General features: G+C 35.9%; 1 protein-coding gene and 1 long non-coding RNA gene across 8 annotated transcripts in view; both read left to right on the top strand.

Moving 5' to 3' along the window:
* LOC128085433 (uncharacterized) overlaps positions 1–15,951 on the top strand; it is a 40,789-nt gene extending 24,838 nt beyond the window's left edge. For both annotated transcript variants that reach the window (XR_008208969.1, XR_008208970.1), the window contains exon 5: positions 15,871–15,951. This is a non-coding gene — a long non-coding RNA (uncharacterized LOC128085433). The remainder of the gene's footprint in view (positions 1–15,870) is intronic.
* Positions 1–23,218, top strand: part of NEBL (nebulette) — a 238,228-nt gene that overhangs the window by 134,708 nt on the left and 80,302 nt on the right. For 3 of the 6 annotated variants that reach the window (XR_008208966.1, XM_052692785.1, XM_052692786.1), the window contains exons 1-3: positions 16,656–16,831; positions 16,930–17,001; positions 23,112–23,216. The exons of 2 other annotated variants lie outside the window; for them this stretch is intronic. Coding sequence is in view for 3 of the 4 variants with exons in the window: in XM_052692785.1 (XP_052548745.1) it covers positions 16,769–16,831; positions 16,930–17,001; positions 23,112–23,216 (240 nt within the window). In the remaining variant the exon portion in view is untranslated. Of the gene's footprint in view, positions 1–16,655; positions 16,832–16,929; positions 17,002–23,111; positions 23,217–23,218 lie in introns of those variants that run through there. One more of the 6 variants, XM_052692783.1, reaches the window with a different exon arrangement.

Here is a 23,218-nt window from a genome sequence, read left to right on the forward strand (position 1 = left end):
TCATCCAGTGTTCTGTCTAACAGTGCTATAGCCCTGTTACTGGCAGATCAACGTCTAATAAATCATTAGAAATAATAATAATAATAATAATAAAGCCTTAAAATTAGATTAGAACTTTTTGTTTTTACAGCAAAGTACATTAATATATTTATGCTATTTATTTTTGATGCATTAATTACTGAATTATTATGATTTTTTTATAGACCGAAAGGTTGAGAAAGGGTGAGAAATTTGCATCACAGTTGTCTTCTCTCTGAAAATTCATGTTTTCAGGATTGGTTTCTTTTAGCTTTGACTGTTCCATGCCTACACTTCACTTTGGGATAACTTCTTTTTTTGCCTAAGCTTTAGAAATATGGCCTGATTGTGTTGTCCATTCGTCTTGATACTCAGTCTTAACGGTCATTCAAACTGTTTATTTTGACCAAATTCAACAGAAAGGTAGCATTCTTAAACTTCCTGTGTGTTTTGTAAAAAGTGTTACGTGCAGAATACAAAGTTATCTTATTCCTTGCTGCCTTGTGCCTCAGAATGGCTGTGCCCTGGATTTGAGCTGCGTGGCAGCCAGCAGGCATGCTGGGCTGCTGCCAGGGGGCACCTGGAACCAGCCACTGCATGGCTTAAATTGTGAATGTGGTGTGGGAAAGGCTAAGGCTGGTCAAGAGGTACAGGGGTGGCATGGAGACCTGAGAATTAATTTCTCACTTGGCAGGGACTGTAGGCACTGACTTCCCCTGTCAGCCCTTTATATTTCTGTGATTTGTGAAAAAAATCAGTTAAGTCTGAAGTCAGTGATACAAGCTTTTGTTCACAACTCCAGTTTAATGCAGCTTTGAATAGAATCATGGGGTATAGTAGCCTTTCCAATAGTATTAAACATATTTTTCCAGTCTTGAATTATGAATGAAATGGAACATATCTTTTAAAGTATTTTGTGACTTTAATGACCTTTCATTTGATTTTGTCTGGTTGTGGTCATTTATCAGTCTCATTTTGGCATCCAGTGGCATTTCTTTAGGAAGGTTTCAAATGTTATTACTAATGACTCTCTTCCCTTCAAAAGATGCCTAGAGGAGTACTGTAACTTAAAGAGATTACAGTAATCAATGCAGAGTTCTCATATCAGTGTACGGTAGTGAATATTTTATGTGGTTAAAATTTTTTTGTGTTGGAGGAGGCTGGAAACATTCCTGTTTTGAAGGGAGAAGAGTAGACTAGCTTTTGAGTGTATTCCTGATGAGTAACCAGTTGTACGCCATATTAGTACAAATGTACTGCAGCTCCTATTTGGGTGAAAACAGGGATGTCAAAGAAGGAAAATTAACCATACCCAGAGATACTGTGATGATCCATTGATATTGAAGCATTCTTGATTCATAGCTTTCAGCCTTTTTTTTTTTTTCTTTCTTTTTTTTTTTAAATGATCAGTGAGAAAAAAAGTAGTTAAGAGATTTAGAGAATGCTTGACAGGAGGGAGGGAGTGATGGAGGAAGAGGAAAAAGCTGTTGGGTTAACATAGACTAATATGACTATTGTTTCTTCCTGCCCTAATGCTGCATTTCTGTACTGTAACAGGATGTACCAGGAAGCACTAAGTGTGACAAGAACTACAATCTTCATTTTCGTAGTTAAAATTGGAAGCAGATGTTGTTAACAAGAAAAGGTACCTTCTGGGATTGGGTTTGTTTAGGAGTACAGAGTGACAATGAAATTTTTAAGTGAAATGCTTTTAAATCACAGTATCACTCATTGTTTTTCAGTATACACCGTGATCATAGGGTTTATTTACTTTCTCCAGGATTTCAAGCAATTTACTAAAAGACCTTGAATGAGTACTTGCCAAGATGGTATTTTTGTTGGAAATAATGATAGCCAGCCAAAACAGCATGTTACTTTTTGATATACCTGTTTGAGTGTAGTCATCTTGCCTCTAACTTGGTGAGAATTAATGACAGATATGCACTAAACTTCCTTTAAAACTAATCGTAAAGTATTTTAAAGTAAAATCGTAAAGTATTATAAAGTAAAGCATTTGTTGGGTATTTTTGATCACTATTTAACTGTTGTTCAAAACAGTGGTAAGCAAGATCTCTTCGAAAATTAACATATACTTGAAAACAGTCCTGCTCTTCAGTAATGGTGACTGTGTATCTTTGCCACGTCAAAAGTTAGCAACAGTTTTTGATTTTTCTTCTTGAATCTAGTTTTACTACTGTTACCTATTCCCATAACTGGCAATCCCTCTTCCCTCATTAGGAACTTATCAGCCAGAAGTAGCTTTCTGGTGCTACTTATGAAAGTATTCACAGGTAGAAAAATATGAACTAAAGTGAGCTTCATGTTTTTCATGATGCAAACTGCTCTAGCTATGATCAGTCTTTTTTTTTTTTTTTTTTTTTTTTTTTGTGGGAAGAAATTTGTCTCTCTCTAAACTACCTTTCTTGGCTTTGCTCTGGAGTATATTTGGTATATAAGTAACTTTTAAAGATTGGGCTCATCAAACTCATTTGCCCGGAGACAATGTGCTCCAGCTCAAATGGAAGGGGACTTAGGCATGTGGAGTCCGTGCAAAGATAGCAGTGATAGAGAAATTGGTATGAGGTGGGAACAGACAAGAGTTTAGCTTGGGGGAGGCATGGGAAAATTTGCAGTTTTCACTGTGGCTGTCTTCATCCTAGCTGTTTTGCAGGAGCTGACCTTTCTTCCCCTTCACCTATTTCAGCTCTGTGCCATGTAAGCCTTACATTTGTGCAGTGTGCTTGTGATATTACCAATGGGATCTGTATGACCTGCTGTGGTTTTCACAGTATCATGGGATATGCAAGAAATTTTCTTGTGTAGGTGGTCTCACCAAAATTACCTCTGACCTGGAGTCTGGAGTCTGTGGTAATGTTTAGTGGGAGTGGGCTAGTATGACAGAGCCTGAGGGCTATGCTTAGAGTAAATGAAATAGGGAATGAGAGCAGGAAGCTGATGATTCCAGAGGTTCTTTCAATCTAGCCAGGAGGAACTTAGCTGTGATTAGGGTATTCAGTGGCTGGAGACAGGATAAGAAGGCTGAGGCAGGATGAGTATAGCAGTCATTCTGACATCCTGAATTGCTTTTGTACGAAGGCCTCTGTAAATATGGTCAGCTCTAGGTCTCAGATGGCAAGCTTTATGCTGCCAGCTTTTCTGTTTTTTTCCTTCCAAAATTATAGTGGTAGCTTTGTGTAGCCAAGCACCACTAGTGAATGGAGCTTGGAAAAAGGAAAGAGAAGCCACACTGGTACTGAGGAAATCATGTGGCTGCAACCGTCTGTAGGAAAAATTAACATCTTTTTAACCACTATCCCACAAAAATGTTTTTGTTTCTGGGAAAAATGTAAAGCTAAGGTGGATAGAACACTAAAAGCAATTGAAACATATGTGCAGAAGACATTGCTTCGTGTAAATACAGCCTCTAACAAACCATTTCACATTTCACCCTAACAGAATAATCTGTCATTATGGATGAAATTGGGACTTAAAACAAGTTTTATGAAAGAGAATATAACAATGTGACTGAAAATTAAGTTCAGGTTAAATTTCAAATGGTACAATGCACAGTCTCAAAACAGTGGCAATAGATGTGGAAAATAAAAGAAAAAAGAATACATGGTGTATAGTAGAGCTGTGGACTGTTCCTGGTTATGAAATACTTTCTTTTCAATGTTTCTGTGTCTGTGTATTATTATTTCTTTTTTCTTTTCCTTTTTTTTCTTGTTTGAATAAATCTTTTGTTTGCCATCCACAATCATTCTTGTCTTAAACCGTCTTTATAACTTCACATTTTTTCCAGTTGAGTTTTTGAAGTATAGTTGCAAAGAGACAACATTTTCAAAATCGTAGGCTGGGGTATGGAGGGCATGTTATTTAATCTTACTGTGTTAAATTGTTATTCAAAAGGCAAATGTACACTTTAAAAATATCTATTGCAGCTGTTGCCAGCTTCTGATTCGTCAGTGACATGACTATGTCTCTCCAAGAGGAGCATTTTTTTCCAGTAACATAGCATTCTGAATGAATTTTTGATGAAATACTGAGCAGAAGTCATTAATATTCACAGTGAACAAAAGAAGAGCTGTACTAATGTCAACTCTCCCTCCATTTTTCTCTTTATTCCAAACACCGTCCATCATTCTGAACTCTCATTCCACCAGACTGCCCAGAGTAAATACAGAACAAATTCTTTATGCTGATATGTTTTGAACAAGTGCTTCTTAGTTATTTATAAAGACAAAGCTCTTTCTTGTTTTTAAAGTTTTTGAATGAAAGATTAGGACATGTAGGTGGCCTGAGAAGAGATGGTGGGAAACTGACACACCGTATGGCAGTGCATGGGACTGTCCAATTTAAGCTAGCATCTACAGACTTCTGATTGAATTCTTTAAACAGATGATGTAGAGGAAGGTATTTCTACACCTTCATAAATTTTAAATAATGACAGACCATATTAAACATAATTAGACTGAAAACCTGTATATGCTCTTTCATAATGAGCAAAGATGTGAAAACCTTTTGGTCTCTTCCAATTTAGAAATGAATTGATACAAATAATGTTTATTTCAGTTTATAACAGGTGATAGAGAAGCAGTATTCCATTCCAAACTACTTTTTCCCATGGATAGAGAATATGAGTAGACTTTTTCCATTTCAATGAGCATATTTATGACTTTTGGCAGGGTATTATTGTGCAATTCAGAATGCAGTAGACTAAACCATGTAGCAGTTCTGCAAAGGAAGGAAACCTGGATTTTTAACTTCGATTTACTTTATGATCTCATCTTCTGTTTATACCTGATTTCTTTTAAAGTTTAGATAACTTTGGTCAGTTTTTTTGAGCTCTCCACAATTCAAAGAAACCTGTTTTTTGTGTCTGTAATACATATACTGATTACATCAGGATACCATATCAGCTCTGGATCTCTGTAGTTTGCCTGAAAAGATCCCATCTTATGGGGCTGTAAAAATAGCATTTACATTAGTAGTGATTGACAGTTTCTTGTCTCAGTGCTTTATTGTATTAGAGTTTCTGAACTCTTGTATTCTTCAGGTCATCATGATCTGAGCAGGAATAGTTTCAAAGCTTACATGAAGTTAACCTGTTAATAATTAGGTTTATTTTTCACAGAAAAAGTTTTTTGTAATTAGTTGTTGAAAGGATACTCTATAAAAGAAGTCAGGTAATGTTAAAACTAAGTAAGTCTATTGACTTTCTTCTGTATATGTTAATGCAGTCTCTGCATTCTGCAAGTAAATATTCATGCTTTTGACTAAAACCTAAATATTGAAACACAGAACATCTAAGCTGTTGTTATTTCACATGCAGTGATTCAGATGCTTAGCCTATTACACTATTATACGTTGTTTGGGAGCAGTGAGATAATAAGCACTTCTAATATTTCCTACTAATTGCAGATTCTACCGTTTTCATGCATCAGATTTGTGTATGGTAGTCTATTTGTCATATGTTTAATCTTAAACGTAATCCCAATTTGACAGAAGTAGACTCTTAGGTCTTAATTTCACGTGGTCTATATTGATGTGAATATGATGGCTGTCTACATGAGATAGCCATGTGCTTTTTATTTTAAAATCTTAGAACCTGTTTATTTTTAAACAGTCCTCTTCTTTTTCTGGCTAGAATACAAGGGATAAGTAGTTAATTAAGATACATCATTAGTCTTCAGCAAAATGAATTATAATTTGTTGTGGGCAGAAAACCTATGAGGAATATCCATATTGCATTCTCTGGAAGCCATTTACAGAAACAAGTTACAACAGAATTTCTGTGCTTTTCAAATTAAGGCAAAGCAGGAAAGTCTGATAGACTTGAGCAGGAAATAGAGACAAAATTTAATGAAACAAATCTTGAATTTGATTAAATTGGATAAATTAGGTTTTAATCTAGATTTCTACATGTGATCAAAATTCACTTATCTGCTTGCATAAGTTGTATCTGTACATCTATTAAGTCATAGCTGGAACAAAGATGACAGTTCTGCAGTTAAAATCTAGATAGAAACAGCCTTCCAAAAAAAGCTAATTGAAGTTTATGCAGGGAAATCTTAGTATTTTGTTTGACTCAAGATGAGACAGAGGCCATATCATTCATGGTCATTAAACCTGAAAGCAGACTTAAAAATGCTTTGTCATTTTCTCTGACTTGTTTTTTTTTCCTGTATTATGATTGTATATAAGATATATATGTATTTAATTGTTTGAGCTTTGGAAGTTTTATCCTTGAAATGACCTTCTGCTTCTTAGAAGTTGAGACTCAAAAAGTGTTTCTTCCTGGGAAAATCTCTCTTTCCTAGTTTTTGTTTTAAGATGGTTAACTGTTTCATGTAAGGTGGTTTGCATTGTCCTTTTTGAAAGCAGCTAACAAGTATATGTGTATGACAAGTATATGTGTATTTCCCTTGGCAATTAGCTGATTTTATTTTGTCTATGGTGTATGTGTGACCATCTAACTTGCATTTTTAACATTTTGGTCTCTTAATTTGCTGGTCGTCTGATAAATGATATCTGTATAGCCCCTAAGTCATTATGAAGTTACCCAGGTACTTTTCTGAAACACTCAGGCTGGTCTCGCTGGTCTAGTAATGGAAAATTTTTGGTATTAGAAAGATTCTGCAGTTATGCTGTAGACTCAAGTCGCATAATCTGACTTCCCAAATTAAGAAAATGAAGATTGTGACATCCCCAAAAACTTTTGGTGTTAAAGTGAGAATGGTCCAGAATGCTGTTTTTGAAACTTTGTATCCAGGTGTCTGAGAAGAGAGCTTTGAAGCCTAGAGAGCTATTCCAGCATCCTGTCACTGTTTAGCATTCTCCTTCCAAACTGCTCTTTGCTACCTGTTGCTTACATCCCATCCAAAGCCTTTCTATGTGATGGGGAACCTCTCTGCCCCCCTGCAACTGCAGTGTGTGCCTGGCAATCATGCTTGCTCAGAAACAGGGCTGGCTTTTAGACTAAGGAAGACTTGGGACTGTTTTCCTTGGTTCAGCTGTGGTGGCAGTCATCTAGGAAGTGATAGATCCTGCTTCCAGCCCTGAAGGTGTTTGAGCCCACAGATGGGTGCCCTAATCCTGGCTTTGATGGGGGTCCTGTCAGGAATATTGCTGAAGTTGTGCTATGGTATAGAAAGAAACAGAGGGTTCATGGGTCAGAGAAGGGCCTCAGGACACAGCAGAGTTGTGTCCGAGTGTTGTGGTTATCAGGCAGTAGGGATGGAGTGGCAGTGTTCTGGCTTCTGTTCCAAAGGCTCTTTGTCCATTTAATGACGGTAGGACAATAAGATTATGGCAAATATGAGATTAACATGACTTTGATACTCATTTTTTTACCTGTTTGTTTTGTACCTGTCAAAATTTCTGCAAACAAGCATAAAAACAACAACCAAAAACCAATGCTGTGGGTAGCATCTGTCAAGTACTGGGCTGTACAGGGATTTAAATATAAGCTTAAGCTAGGATTTAAATATAAGCTTAAGGCAGCTGAGTCTGACACTTCAAATTTCAATGGAGAACATATTAGAGCTTCATCTTCATCTTGCAAAGAGGTGATTTAAAAAAAATTAAAAGGCAATGAAACATGCAGATAACTTCTAGCTGCAGAATAGCATACATGTATACGAGATTAGGCACTTCCTGCCCTCAGGATTTGCAGTTTTGTATTACAGATTATCATTATTGCTTACATTTTTGATGAGATTGAGAAATTTCTTTGGCTGTAGTGTAAAGCTGCCAAAATTCGTTTACCACAGACCTGAAGGCAAATAAAATACTTCTAGAGGCAGCCTTGGGCTTTTGAGAGCTTTTTGCTGAAAGGCAGGCTCAGACTTCCCATGAGATCATTGAAGAGATAAAATGACTAAAAGCTCTTCAAAGCTAGGCCTTAGGACCCAGCATAGATTAATTCTCTGGTGGTGGTTTGTGTATGTATATAAAAGGAAAAAGAAAAAAAAAAGAATAAGTATTTACAAAAAATGTAATTTAAATAGAAATGTACCCAACAGGACTTATCGCTTTTTAGTATCACTTATTCTTTTTATTTCACTATAAGAACATCTTAATATAACTTTAATTTAGGCTTCAGAAGACAAGGAAGAAATATATGCCCAGCTTTCAGAGAGGTTATTTTACTCATTTCATGCCAAATGGCTGCTACCAGTAACTCAGAGACATTCAAATTAATTTGCATAACAAGTACCTGCACAGTTATTCTAACCCTATACTGCATGTTAACCTAGTTGCTCACTAATTATAATTCAGTATGAAATCCTACGTTAAAGCTGTTCTTCTCCCACTTTTTCTTTTATTACTCTATAGTTATATTAACTCTAAAATTTGTTTAACAGATAGCAGCATGTTCTAGATAAAGCCTTCAGTCTTCGATACTGTAGGTAGAATAGAAGCTAAGAGTTAGTTTATGCTGGAAATAACACAAAAACTGCTGAAAAAGAGCTGGGTAAGATGGTACTGAGAAGCTTGATGATACTAGAATTAGAATTGTAGGCCTGGGAGCTGAGAAACCTGGGTTCCTCATAGGCTTCCTTTCGTACTGTAGGGATGCTGCTTTACTTCATGACCCTTTGTTTGCCAGTTTGTAAAGCAGAATTATAGCATGGTCATGTATCATCAGATGTATAGCAAGGAGCAATTCTGCAGAGTAGGTCTGAATTCTCTAAAAAATTCAAGGTATTCTAAGGAAGCAGCTTGTTCTCTGAATAATTCCTGCTGCACGTCCCAATCTCTGACTGTGCTGGGTTTGCCTGGTACCATGGGTCGTCAATGAGGTCACCCAGCTGGAACCACTGGAACCACGGCTGTTTTCATTTATCCCAGGCTGTAGCCTGGGATACCCCCTCAAATGCCTGTATACAGGGAGAGGACTCATTACCCTCTGCCTGTAGCCCTCATCAAAGGCTCTAGTCCTCTATTTATAAAAATTCTTCAAAATCTTATCCACAGGAAGCTGTATGTTTGGTAATTTGCGTGTACTGTTTACATGAAGAGCATTGCAGAACTAAATTTGTAATATTAGATTTTGGAAGCTATTATTTTCCACAGTAAAATTTGAGAACTTACTTTTTGTAAGTCTTATGGCAGCACTTTTCACGACACATCTACTTAGTTAGAAATGTGAGTATCCAGGTAACTGCAAGTTGACTTCTCCTAATTTCAGTAGAATTGTTTACAAGGGTAATTGTATTCCAGGAATGACAACACAGTTTTGTTAAGAAAGAAACAGCGAGACAATTGAAGAAAATGGTACAGATTTAGAAGCAAGGCAGTGCTCTAGTGTGAAAGCAAATGATAGAATTGATAAACTAAAAATAATAGTAATATTTATGTATATGTGTATATACATTTGTGTGAATTATGGAGCAAAATGAGGGCAATTTTAAAATAGGACAGAACAGATTCTTACTTTAAATTGTGTGGAATTCAGTGGGAACTAATGTTATTAATGCTCCAAGTTTTCTGTGGTTATACCAATAGTGCTGATCTGCTGTGATTTTTTTTGAAAAGTAGTGAGAGGTAAATAATGTATTGTGCTGAATTCAGTGACAACTGGAAGAGTATTGAGTTTTCAGGCATACAGCTTATACTTTGGGCCTGAACAAGGCTGCATTCTCATAAAATTTTTGATGTGTATACCTGCTACAGTATGCACTGTTTCTTCGTGAAATGATAGATCAGCTTGTATTTGATATATGAAGAAGAGATTTCCCCAGGAAAAGAAATTTTTAATCTGAAGTTTTGCTACTAAACTGTAGGCAATGACTAAAGCAAGAGGTAAAGTTTTATGTAACTTTGGAGGCTAAAAAAAATTGCCCGGTAATGAATCAATTTAATCTGGTTCAGTTATTCAGTAAAATCCTGTAAGAATACTATATGTATTTCTTTGAATGCATGTCGACATTTCTAAGTAGGGTGCTTGCCACTTCATCGATGATACAAGCTGAAATGTTATTTTCAGTGGATGATGGAAGAAGATGTTTTTATCGCCGTATCATTGTTGTCATGGAAACTTGTGTATATCATTGTTAAACAGAGAGTATGTAAGGATCTGACATTCCTGTGCCTTATTATTGCTAGCTATTGTACGTATTTTTAGTGTGTTTTCTTCAACACTGTAGTCAGTGCTTAAGAACTGGTAAGTTGCTCTCCTGCATCACAACTGGGAACTCAATTACAGGATTAGATGGTCCAGAGAGCTCTCAGTACAAAGTTCTTTGCTATAAGGTTCTTTTCAGTACATAGTTATTTACAGTGTTTTTTTTTTTTCAAAATCCTTTGCAGTTTATTATAAATGCTACAAAATAATATTTATTCCAGCAAATTATTTTGAAATGGAAGCTTTTTTGAGGGATGAGTTATATATCAATCCTTACATATTCAGTCTCTTCAAATAACGGCTATTTTCAGAATGCACTTTGTCTTTGAATATGCTGCTAAATTCATAATAAAAGCTCTTCTGTCTTAAAGTGGAACAGTATGCTAGGACAGAAGGCTGATTACAGCCCTCCAGATTTAAACTGTCCTGGATACAAAGTGTATGTAACTTGTTGCCTTCTTTGAATCTTACATTCAGCACAGTTCACAAAGTGAAGGACAACTACACGAGAGTCAGGGTTCTGTGGACATTGAGGGCATTCAGTGTTTTGCACAGTTACAGTATTTTATTTATTTATTTATTTTATTATTGATTTTGTTATTCTACTTTTCCCAACAATTATTTATGATTGAAATAATTTGTCTTGATAAAAATCGAAGTTACTTGAATAAATTTTTCATCATTGACCAAGTGCCAGAATTTTCTTTGTTTTTTAATCTTTGCATTTTAAAATGTAAGATTTTAAATATCTGTTAATGAAGAACTTAGCTTTTTATTTTATCATCAGCAGTTAAATGCAAGATTAAACTTACACGAGAATCATAGAAACCTGAAAGTTTCCAGAACAGCGAAGTAATAAAGATTTTCAAATGCATATATTACTTATGAGGTGATAGGTGGACGGATATAATCATAACTGAATTAAATTTGTAGAAAAGGCTAAATTTCTAAATTCTAAATACCCAGTCTGTAAAGCTAAGAAAATACATGAAAGAGAACGAGTCTATTTGGAAGTGAAATATATCTTTTCAGGGTTTGTAATGTAGTGTAATAATGTACTTGTTAGATTACATTAATCACTGAAAGGAAAAAGAGAACATCTTTAGCTGTTTAGAATGTGTTGGTGCAAAATTAAGAATATTTACCTCCAGCTTCATATCTTTTACCTACAGTTGGTGATAATTTTAGCTGTAATTCACAACAAGATAAAATTTCCCATTTCTCATAAAACAAACTTGATATTTTCTTCTGTAGGATTTATGTTTGGTTAAAGTGAAATTTTTTTGTATGGAAATCTTATAAATATTATTTAAACCTTTCTGCATTTGAAGAATACAAAGAGAGAAGCCATGTTTTCCCTTTTGAATCTCTCTTCTGCTGAACGTGATTTAGGTTTTATGGAAAACTCACACAGTAACCAAGTCAACTGTTAATTTCATTTACTATCCATCTTCTGCAGGGCAGATAACTTGGGTGTGTGCTGCTCTCCACTGCTTACAGTGACTAGCAGAGTCTGCTGCTCTGCCATTGACTTTGGTGGATGACTGTACCTGTTTGGATACTTGAATACGGTGAAAGGGATTTTATGATGGTAGGCAAGAGAAGGGGAAATCTGCCACTGGGTCAGGTAGAGTAGATGAAATGATGGCAATGTAGTCATTTTGTCTCCTGCTGCATCAACTTGTGAAGGATTTTCCAAGCTTCTGATTAATGTGAAAATTAAATTTAGAGTGGAAATGCGAAATTGTGAAGGATTTAATGTTCTTTTTGACAAATGATAACATAGAAAAGAACAATGGAAGCTATGTATCCCATTTAGGAAATACCATTTTTGAAGCTTAAAGGCTATTATGCAAAAGTGGTAGGCACTTACATTAATATTGTCAGAAAAATGACGCTATGGCTTTGTGTTTTTTAGAACTCGTTGTTTGAAAAAGTTTTAAACTGGTTTATTTCAGTATATTGTTACTCATCACAGCTAAGTTTACATTTGCATGGCACAATGCATCATGGTGAATACTCCCACTTCTGATTGGGTCTGCATGATTCATTTCTCAGGATAATTAGCTGTGTGGAAAAGGGTTTATTAACTCAGGCAGTATCATGATAGCATAGCTACACTGCTTCTGTTTAACCAGATTTGATTAGATATTATTATGTGAAAACTATTTGTACTGTAAGAATTTCTAAATGATCTGACATTAAAATGCAGTTGTGCTTAAACACCATTTCTGTGAGCATGTTTGTAAAATAAAATAATCTATTACGACATGTAAGGCACTGAAAAGGTTTTCTGGGTTTCACAAATCAGTGTTCTAATATCTTATTTTTATTTATCTTTAAAAATACCATTACAATTCCTTTATATACCAAAAGTTTGAATAAGAACTTCTATTGAATGAAAATCTTTGCTTAGATGATGAGATATTCGCAGATTTTGAGCTGCTGCGGACAAATGCAGTGTTAATGATCTGACAGATACAAGCTTGTGGTTTGGCTTTTTCTTTAAATAGAACCATCGCTTTTGCTGATGTTAATTGATATTTCATATTCAGGAGAGGCTAAATTTGGCAGGCTGGGAGCCCGTGCTTTCTTTCTGTTTGTGATTGCAGTGCTGATAGCCTAACTATGAACTTCCTTGGGCAGTGCTGCTTCTAACTCCCAGCCTGATAGATGAGTATTTCTAGAAATGAGCAGTAATTGAATCTCAGTGCTTACAAATTCCTTGTGTGCCTTTTGAAAAAAGACCACCAGCTGCGTTCTGTTGAATTAATTGTACTTATTTCTGTGATGTGTGCATCTGTCCAGAGAGAACAGAAAATTATGCTCTTTTCTCAGGGAAGTCTGTGGGTTGATTTTTAACTCACTGAAAGCAGGATAGTTAGAGCATTAAAACTCTGCCTCTGTTCCTATCATGTTTTCAGTCCAGAACCACAAAGAAGTGCATTCATAACACATACATCTGTAATGCTGTGCAGATTTTCCAGCCAAATTACCTCTATCTTTGCCTTAAAATCTGTGTTCAAACACTTCATGACAAACTCTGCTAAATATGTTTTGAGGTTTTTGTGTTCAGGTACCTTTTCTGGGACAAGCAGTTTCTGCTGTCCAGTGAAATGATAAAAATTCAGCAATGTGTGGATGGTGCAGATCTCATAAGGGTTTTTGGGATTATGCCAAGTCCAGTAGTTGTCTTTGTTCAGTGATAGAACTGAGCATGGCTGCTGAATTGCTGTGTGCATCTGGACCAGAATGAGTGGAGGTCTTTGAACTTTCTGGCTAAAATCACCCGAATGCATTTCTAAAGATACTGATGAAGGAGCAAGGAGATGGCATTGCTCTGGACAGGTATGGTCACAGCTGTGTGTTATCTAAACAGGATGGCTGCCCAACTGTGTGACTGCCTTCCTGTGTGTGCTGGAGCAACTCATACTAATGAGGACTTAAGCTCCCTCATGCCTTGTTCCTAAGCTGTGTGAACAAACTTCACTGTTTTGTCTGTGAGACAAAATGTGAGACCTCAATGCAGGATGGCATGGATTTATTTTAAAATTTGAATGAATTTATATTGGGTAATCCTCTGAATAATCTGTGGTGTGTATGCAAAGGTTCTGCAGATATTCTTAAAATATCTATAATTCAATTATAAAATCTCATTTTGTCACACCCTGCATGCTTACAAATATTGTGTATACACAGCTCAGCAGTCCATAAATCCTTAAAATTCTCAGCAACTGGATTTTAAACAATCTGGTTTTTTTCATGTCAAAGTGAATGATTACATACTCATTATATACCATGGAAAATGGTTCAGAATTGAAAGTTTGGAGGTTTTGGAAAAAAATGCATATTTTGCAATTAATCTTTAATAAAACAGTGCTTCATAATCATTTTGAAGATTAAAGGTCATCATTTAACTAGATCTTTATTCAGATTGGATGTATTTTTAGAGTAGTTTTTAAAATACCTGTCAACATACACAAATATTTGCTATGCCAAATGTGCCTGTTTATTCCAGTTTATTTATTGCCTCTTCTGGAAATAAATTCTACTTGTTCTTGACCTGCAGGCTGTTAATGGAATGATAATGCACTTTTGAACTGTGCAGCTCTTAAATGATCACAACAAATGCTCTCTATCCCTGGAAGAGTTCAGTACATGGTTGGATGGGGTCCTGGGCAGCCTGATCCAGTGGGTTTGGAACTGGATGGTCTTCAGGGTCTCTTCCAACCCAGAGTATCCAGGGATTCTTTGAAACTTCCCTCTACATTTTATCTGGATATATTTGAGTTTCAGGGTTGCTGTGTGGCACTTGAATGTTATCAGATAGCGTTCCATGTTTGGGGGAGAAAAAAAGAAGTTAGGCAAGATTCTGTATCGTATGGTCTCTAACTACATCTATTATATGTGGAGTGCCATACTGAATAACTTGTATGTATAATTAGTATGTATACTGTAGTATTTTTTCCTTACTCTTTTTCTTGCATAATATTGTATTTTTCTGTATTATGATGATTTGCAGCAGTTGCTTTGAAATCCCTGTATTGTGGAAGTTATGTGGAACACAGTGTGTTTGAATGCCCGGTTATACCTGACATAGGTCATGCAAAAAATGGGAAAAAATGATATTCTGTGAAGTCAATTAAGGCTCATGTTAATGAGAAAGTAGATCTTTATTATGAAGAATCCATTACAGGAAAACCACAATTACTATATAAGAAATTATGCTATGTTCAGTTACTGAAAAAACACCAAATACAGTGTAAGAATGCTAAAAATCTGAACAGGCTCCCATCAACCCAAAATTCAAACAGTTTTGACTTGGTCTTTTTGACTGTGTTTACTTTCCATGACAGAAAATAGAAAAAGATTTTCCCATACTCAGCAACTTTTGCAGCTACTGATAGATCTTCTCTACTCTCTTAACTATTTTTTCAGTCTTCACATATGTAATTTCTTAAATGTAGGAATGAAAGAGAAATGATGGTGGAGGAATACTGTATTTAAAACAGTATCACAGAAGCTTTGGTGCTACATTGCTGAGTTTTTGTAGGTCTTAACATGTGGTGCTTGAAGTCATGCACATGTTTGTTGCTTAGGAATATATCTTCTGCTGTGATAGTTTTCAGAAATGGCCTGTTATTGTGCATATCCGACTTGTAAGACTATACTGCTCTTCTCCACAACAGTGAAATGTCCTGGGCTCCAAAAGCTGTCATATTAAATTATGGGTGATCCTCACCTACACAAACCAGGCCTTCAGGTTTCAACCTGAGCATCAGCAATGCCAATTGAAATGTGGATTTTATGAGCTTATATTTGAAATAACAGGATGAAAAATCTTGAAGCTTTCTGTAATATTAATCCATAATGAATATTACATCTTGATTATAAAAGACTGAAAGCATGAAAGCAGTTTGTGCCTTTTTTCTTAACATATTCTGCCTCACCCCCCAGGAATGTGTGTTTTTAAATAAGATCCTAGGGGCCATTGTGTTCGGGCTCAAGTACTCAGTATTCTTTGAAGAGGTTTTCCAAGAGCACACACTGCTTATATCTTTGCCTAATTGCAAAACCCTGTAGTGGTGAATCCCTCTGCTAGATGAAGTTCAAAATCATGACCTGTATAAAATGAGAAGTATACATGCTACAGTTTAGAAAGAAAATAATAAAATTGTGATTACTCTGACTGGTCCTGTAATATGTACTTACGTGTTTTACAGATGCCAACACTGTGACACCATGTCCATTGGAATAAGAATGTATTTCAGTTTCGTGTTAGCTGGACTTCATATTGGGAAAGGTTGGTTTTGAGATCATGAAAATTTTAATGGTGAATGAACTTGCACGGTTGTGTGAATACATAGCCATGTATGTTTGTAAGTATGCGGATGTGTTTGTATCTGTTTGTGCACAGATTTAAACTTCAGCTAACTTCACTGATTTCAGGCATGCTGTAGACTCTGAACCATTTCCTGAAACTCTGAACCTTTTCAGAGTTTTCATGTTTTCTCCACATATTAATTAGTAATATGAAAAAAGTTTAAGAAATTGTTTATGCTTGATGGAAGAAGACTATTTCCTGGTAAATATACTAGCTGCCACATCTACTGGAAAATGAGAATAGTGTATTTTTTTCATTGGACCAACAAAATAAAATTTTGTGATGACTAGCTTTGGAGTCTGCATGCCTTGAATATTAGAACTGCACAGTTTTCCCAGAGAATCAGTGTTTCCCTTTTAAGCCTGTTAATTTTGCTAAATTGCTTATGTTATGAATTAATAGAATTGCGGTATTTTAATTACGTGTGTTCATAGTCATTTTATAAATAGTTGACAGGGATAGGTCATTTAATTATATTTTATCTGTAAGAAAGCATTAGCTCTGCTGCAACTGATAGCTAGCAAGGCCATCTGCAATGCCTTTCAGTTCACTCACACTGAATTGTTCAGATAAAGACTGTCAAGTGCTGCCTAAATAAGGAAGGAGCCTTGGTAAAGTTAAGTGCAGTGGAGGACACAAATGAAGCATTGATTCCAGGCATGCTGTAGAGTCTGAGCTGTTTCCTGCAATTCTGATCCTTTTTAGAGTTTTCATTGTTGTTTTCTCAAAGTATTAAAATGCGAGTATCTGTCACTCAGGAATTCACAGAGGATGAAAATGAGAATGGAGAAGAAGAAAGGGTGAGTTAAACCCAATAGCTTTTAGAAATATATATTTTTTTCTTTACTTGTTACTCTTTTAGGACAAGAAAACTGGAATGATTACCTTTCTTTTATAGGTCTTCCTCAAGCCTGTTATTGAGGACAGAAACATGGAGCTGGCCCGAAAATGCAATGAAATAATAAGTGATGTAAGTGACAGTGATAGTTTGCATCCTTATATTTGCATTTCTCTTTTCAGTGGTTTTATTTTTACCACATATATACATTTACAGTCCATATTTACTCAGAAATGTGCCATGCAGCATGTGCCCATCCAAGACGCAAAAAAAAAGCACAAAAAATAGAAAAGCACAGCATGCTCTGATACCTTGAATTATTATTAATTGTGGAAGGATGAGTTTTTGGAGCACTTAAGCTATATGAAGCATAGGCCTAGGAAGAAGTTTCAAAAGTTGGGTCTCATGCAGAGGATGGCTCCCCTGAGAACACTTTGGCTGATCTCACCAGTAAAATGCAGTATTTTTGCCGATTGCTGCTCAATCCTATGAAGTTTGGTTGGTTAAAATAGAATTGGGTGCTGTACTTACATAGTTGTAAAGAGAGAAGATAAAAATCAAACAGATGAACTTTGGTTATTGTCTATTAGTCTTTGGTGATAGAAGCTCAAATCTGTGTAGCATATTACTATTGACTTGCAGTTATGAGAAAAACCCAATGAAATGATAGGGTAAAGTGAGTCTGAAAAGTAGCTTTCCCCTTCATATGAACTGCAATTGGAATTATTGTTCTATACAGCATGTTGAGGATGGTGGCAGTTGAGAAAATGTCAGTGGAGAGAGACTTTCTTTCACAACTGTTCTCCTAATGAAACTGAAATCGGGGACTGTTTCATGATGTGTTATAACATTACCAGAGCACATGTTGCATTAATACAAGGTTCAGGATGTTATTGTTCAAGGTTAATGATGTTTTGAGAATAGGGCGTACAGAATCTATGTTTTAAATGATGAGAAGGTATGTATCAGAAAAAATAGGAAAAACAGTACCTTGGGGATGTAGGTTTTACAGTGCTGGCTCAAAAGTGTGACTTGACAAATAAAAAGCTTTCTCTGTACATGGACCATCTAGTAGTACTTTAATTTTTCACAAGAAGATTGCTGAAAATTAGAAAGATCCTTAAAAGAAGCCACCATGATGGCTTCTTTGTAATCTCAAGCTGTTTTAGGAAGTGGTAAAGATTATTACTATTTTTACTGATGTCTGTCTACAAATTTTCTGTGAAAATGAACAGCATCTGACATAATAAAACATGGGAAGGCCAAATAAAAATGGAGATGAAATACCAGTCCCAAAATATGTCTTGCTTCTGTGCAGTTTGTTTTTCTAAACATGGTTGCTGTTCTTCAAGGCAAAAACTCCCTGAAAAATGTTGAAGAAATATTTGTTTTCATTGAAAGAAATCACTACTGTGCTGTGTACCCATTAGTGGTAATGTTGGTGGTGATTTTTACACACTACATTTAGCAGTTAATTGTATTTTCTCTAAATTTCTTCAGGGTGTTGGGAGCTAAAGTGAGTAATTAAGTTAAGCCAGGTTCCTGTAACCTGTAACAGTGTAGAGATGTGGTCTTTTGCTGAAAGCTTGTCTTGCATTTAGCCTGCAAATGCTTTCGATTTTCATTGAGAGATGTGAAACATAATGGCAACGTGTCATTAATGCTTTCAAGACTGTAGTAATAAGTAATGGTCCAGAACAAATTTAATTTCAAAGATGATGTTCTTTGTTTAAAAAATGACACTCGTTTTGGGGGCTTTATTCAGCCTACGCTGAAGTCAGTAGGCATGTTCTAATTGGCTTGGATGGAATGTGTGTATGCTTAGGGAATGAACTGGAATTTCTTGTGACCAGTAATGTTCTGTAGTAGGTTCTTTACCTTGCATACTTCACAGAGGAGCCCAATCAGTTGCAAGGAATTTACATTTTGATACAATAATGTTCGAAACTTTTAATATATTCTTCATTTTTTTTTTTTTTTTTTTTGGCATGAATCTTTGATCATACTGCTGTTTGTGTGAATGTATTGTTGGTGAATATCTGTTCATTTTAGCTGCACAGTGTTTTTTTTTTTTTGGGGGGGGTTGCAATTTTGCCCCACAATGACTTTGTGACAGCAGCTCTTGTCCTTCTGGACCACGGGACAGGGCGGTTGTCCTTGACAGTCTGGTAGCCTGCCAGCACAGCTCCTCCATGAGAGCACACTAACAGGAGCACTTGTGACTTGAGATACTGTGATTGCATTACACTCACCCTGCATTCTTTTCAGGCTGACTTTAGTTTGGCAATATGATTTTAAAAAATGGTCGTGATGGCATTCCTGAGTGTATGTGCAACTGTCAGGCTTGAACTGTAAGCAGGGGGAAGCTGGGAAGTGTTTGTGTGCTCCTGTTCTTCAGGAAATCCCCATCTTCATTTGAGGTTGGCAGATATTTGTTCTGTGACTCTGGTACCCCTGAATTGTTTCTCCCTAAAGCCATTTCATTTAATCTTCCTCTATTATACAATTTTATTTCATTGATGCTTTCAAAACTGTCATGTATATTTGATCTAAATGAATTACCTTCCATTCCAGGCCTTCTCTCTTCTGTATTAGAACTGAGCCTATCCATTTGCTTGTATTATTTATATTTTAGTATCCTGTCATCTCTTCTTTGGTCTGAATATGCAGTGTAATACTGTGAATGCTTTTTGGTAGAAGCAGATACTGTGTCTTCTGAAGATTCTGCTGTATTTTAGTCCTGTGTAGTATCAGTGCCTTTTGTAACCTAGAGCAAAAATAGTATCACTATCTATGTATCCTTGTATGGGAGCCAGCTTTGCCTCAGGATACATAAAGGAAGAGCTAAAGAGACATAGAGCCAAGTGTAGTAGTAGTGCTCTTCCTCAGGTATCAGTAGGCTTGGGACAACCTAATTCAGCCAGAGTTATTTTTCTGGGCTCACCATTACTAGTCAGAGCCTATAGCTCAGGAGTACTTTGAGGTCCAAATTTCTTTTGACTAGTAGAATGCTATGGGGCAATAATATTGTATGCTTGTCCTCACCATTTTGCTAGTTTTCTGTGGCCACAGAAAGTGGATTTAGATAGATCTGTGATCTGACACAGTTCTTACACTGCTATGAAAGATTATAAACTAAGAAATGAAGAATTGGATAGGGAAATGACAGTGGAAAAAAAGTTCTCTTTCAATCCAGACTAAGAGCTATATGAGAAAGTTCAGGCCTTTTTGTAACTCTTCCAAGCCTAATGAGATCCTTGAGAGATGACAGTTCTACCGTGGATCATGGCACATTGGTCAACATTGCCATTCATATCATAAGTGGGTCAAAGTATGAAGAACAGTTTTTCATATTTGAATGAGACAAATGTGTACCCCTGAATGCAAAAGAAAGTTAACTGCTTGGGTTAATCTTAGATTAGGCTGATACCACTTGAATTTTTCTTCTTGGAGCAAGCTATGGACAAGATGAATTCTCCTGGTGAGCCAGGAAGATTGGATGATCTTTGATAAAGTTTGATTTTAGCCAAATAGCATTCACTGAGCAAAATAAACAAGTCAGTTTGAAGCTTATCCTTTTGGTGATTATCTAGGAATTTTAATCCAGTGTTACTGGATAGCTGTGCTTCTGGTCAGAGTAGTTTTATGATGCGTTGGGGAGGAGAAAGGACTCGGGAGAGAGCTTTTAAAAACTTTAGAGGCTCTGGTGAGATATTGGCCTTCGAAAGTATATCAAAAGGGCAGTGGTGGCTGTAGGCCATCATTTGCAATTTTTTCCTATTATCTGTTCTTTTTCTAAAGTTTACCAGACCTACTCAACCTAGACAGAGTGTTTGGTAAGTCACTTAAAGGCAAAATTTCCTATTCAATATTTTAGCTGTTTGATTATCTATAGATAATCTGGTAAACTTTTCAGAAAATAATGAATTCTCTGCATATTTCTTCCAGCAATTGATTATGTTCTGTCATAGCCAACTGCTTCAGTGTCCCACTTAGTTCACTTAAAATAAATATACATTTTAAGTACACATCATGACTGTGTTATACTTGTCTCATTTTGTCTTCCTTTGCCTAATTCTAAGTGATGTAAACACTTCTGTAACAGAATGAAGTGTGCTGAATTAAAACTGGACACACAGATTTTGTTGTATGTCCTTTTAAATAACTCATTTGAACCTGTGTGGATTACCATAATAAATATAAGTAATAACGGAGTGACATTATTCCTTTATTTCTTCTGATTATTTTGTAAGGATTTCTATGGCAGAATGGCTTTGATTATATCTTCTAGTCCCCTTCCCCCCAATTAAAAGATACCTTAGGAGGCTTTTATGCTTGATTTTTGAATGTAATTATTACTCTAATTAAAATGGATGCAATTACACTTAGCTCTCAGTTATCTGTGTGTGATTTATCTAAGTTGTGAGCAGCACGGCTCTCCATGTCCTCTGCCAGAGCCCCAATTTTACAGGCATCCTACTGGGAATTCCATCAAACCTAACCAGTAGACAGCTCTATAGATAATCCTATAGTCTTCCTCAACCATATTGCTGTGAATAGCTGTAGTTCTTCAAGGGTGCTTTTTAAGCCATTCATGTGAACCTTCACACCTCACGTCATGCACAGCCTTAAAAGCGTGTGCATGCATGCACACAGATTGGCTGTATAGGCACCTGCTCATCTATATCATGACACTGCAGTTTTTGTGCATCACTCTGTGGTTAATTACCTAGAAGCACAGTGACACGTACAGAGGTTACATGAACTATTGGATCAATGTGGCCCTGAGTGAAATGATGATATACAGTAATTTTACACCCTTTATTTCCTGAACATTTTTTTACTTAGAATACACTGTAGTTCATAAAGGGGGATTATGTGATTCAGTAAAGAGATGTAAATTCATTAGTAGTCCAAATATGGATGAGCTCACTGTAACCAAAATTATTTCCTGTGTGGTGATTATGTGGTCAAACAGTCTGAAGGGAACTTGGCATTCATTTTATGGAGGACAAAAAACTTAATCAAAAAGTTCAAGAGCTGATTCTGTGTAAACTACCATTATTCCTCATGAATAATTTTCCAAGTCACTTTGTAGGAACTTGTGATACCCACTAAGAATGCACAGAAGAAGGAAATTAATACCACATATTTTGGTAATGGTCATGTTGCTTTGTCTGCTGCTTGTCAGCAAGCTGGGAGTGCATAAAAGCATGGTGCTGTTGTGCAGAATGTGAAAATGAGGTTAGAGAAATGGTAGCAGATAGTAACTAGGAAAGCTTAATCCTAAATAATTCAACTTGCCCGGAATTAAACTATACTATATGAAAATAAAGACACCTCAGTAAAATCATTTAAGGCTACTTATTGGGAGTACCTTTAAAAGTAAGGACTACACAAAGAAATTGTCTGCCCATAGAATGTGTTTAATCAATCTTGCTGTATTCACAGTATTTCTTCATAGTTTGTATATAGTAAAGATTCCCTGTACATTCACTATGTCTATAGATGTTGCATTCTTCAGTCTCACTAGTTAAAACCATCTCTGACATGACTTCATCAACAGATTGATGTTTCAGATAACTGCATATTGCAGCTGTACCTATTGTCTGGTAGGAAAAAAGGAGTCGTTTTTTAAAAAAATAAGCTCTTGCTTTTTTGCAAAATACACTGTAGTGTTTTGCACCCAAAATGCTTTTAGTTGTATATGTACACAACTTAGGAGATGGGATGGTATAAAATTTTCTTGGCTTTTTAAGAGACTCAGATATTACCTGCATGTCACAACCATAGGGGTGCTTTGTAGGCAGTGTTTTAGCAATGGACTGGTGAATTTTTTCCTTTAACTCTTGGATTTATAAAGAGGTGTTTGATTATGCTATCCAGATTCTGGGCTTGCAAGATCTGTGTTGGAAGCCAGTCTAACAATTTTATCTGTGAGGTCAAAGAGAAAAGTCTCAATTCATCTCTCTTTTCTTTAGATGAGCAGAACATCTGTGGGCAGTGGAAAAATTGTGCTGTATATGTAGAGAAAAATAATGTATTTATTATCTTTAATATTAAAGAGCTCTATGACTTTTACATTCCTGATTCTGTATGAGAACTGGATATTTCCCTGCATGGCCTTAAGAAGTTTGCTAGCCATTGAGCACTTTATTATTATAAGTAAATGAAATACAGCTAGCCATTGTATATTTTTCAGTTTTTATGAACAACTGATCTTCTCTTTTTTCTTTTTATAGGTACACTACAAAGAAGAATTTGAAAAATCTAAGGGCAAGTGCATATTTGTACCTGACACTCCTCAGCTAAAACATGTGAAAAGTGTTGGTGATTTTATTTCTGAGGT

The sequence above is a fragment of the Tympanuchus pallidicinctus genome, unplaced genomic scaffold (genome assembly GCF_026119805.1).
Source record: "Tympanuchus pallidicinctus isolate F22 unplaced genomic scaffold, pur_lepc_1.0 scaffold3, whole genome shotgun sequence".
NCBI lineage: Eukaryota > Metazoa > Chordata > Aves > Galliformes > Phasianidae > Tympanuchus > Tympanuchus pallidicinctus.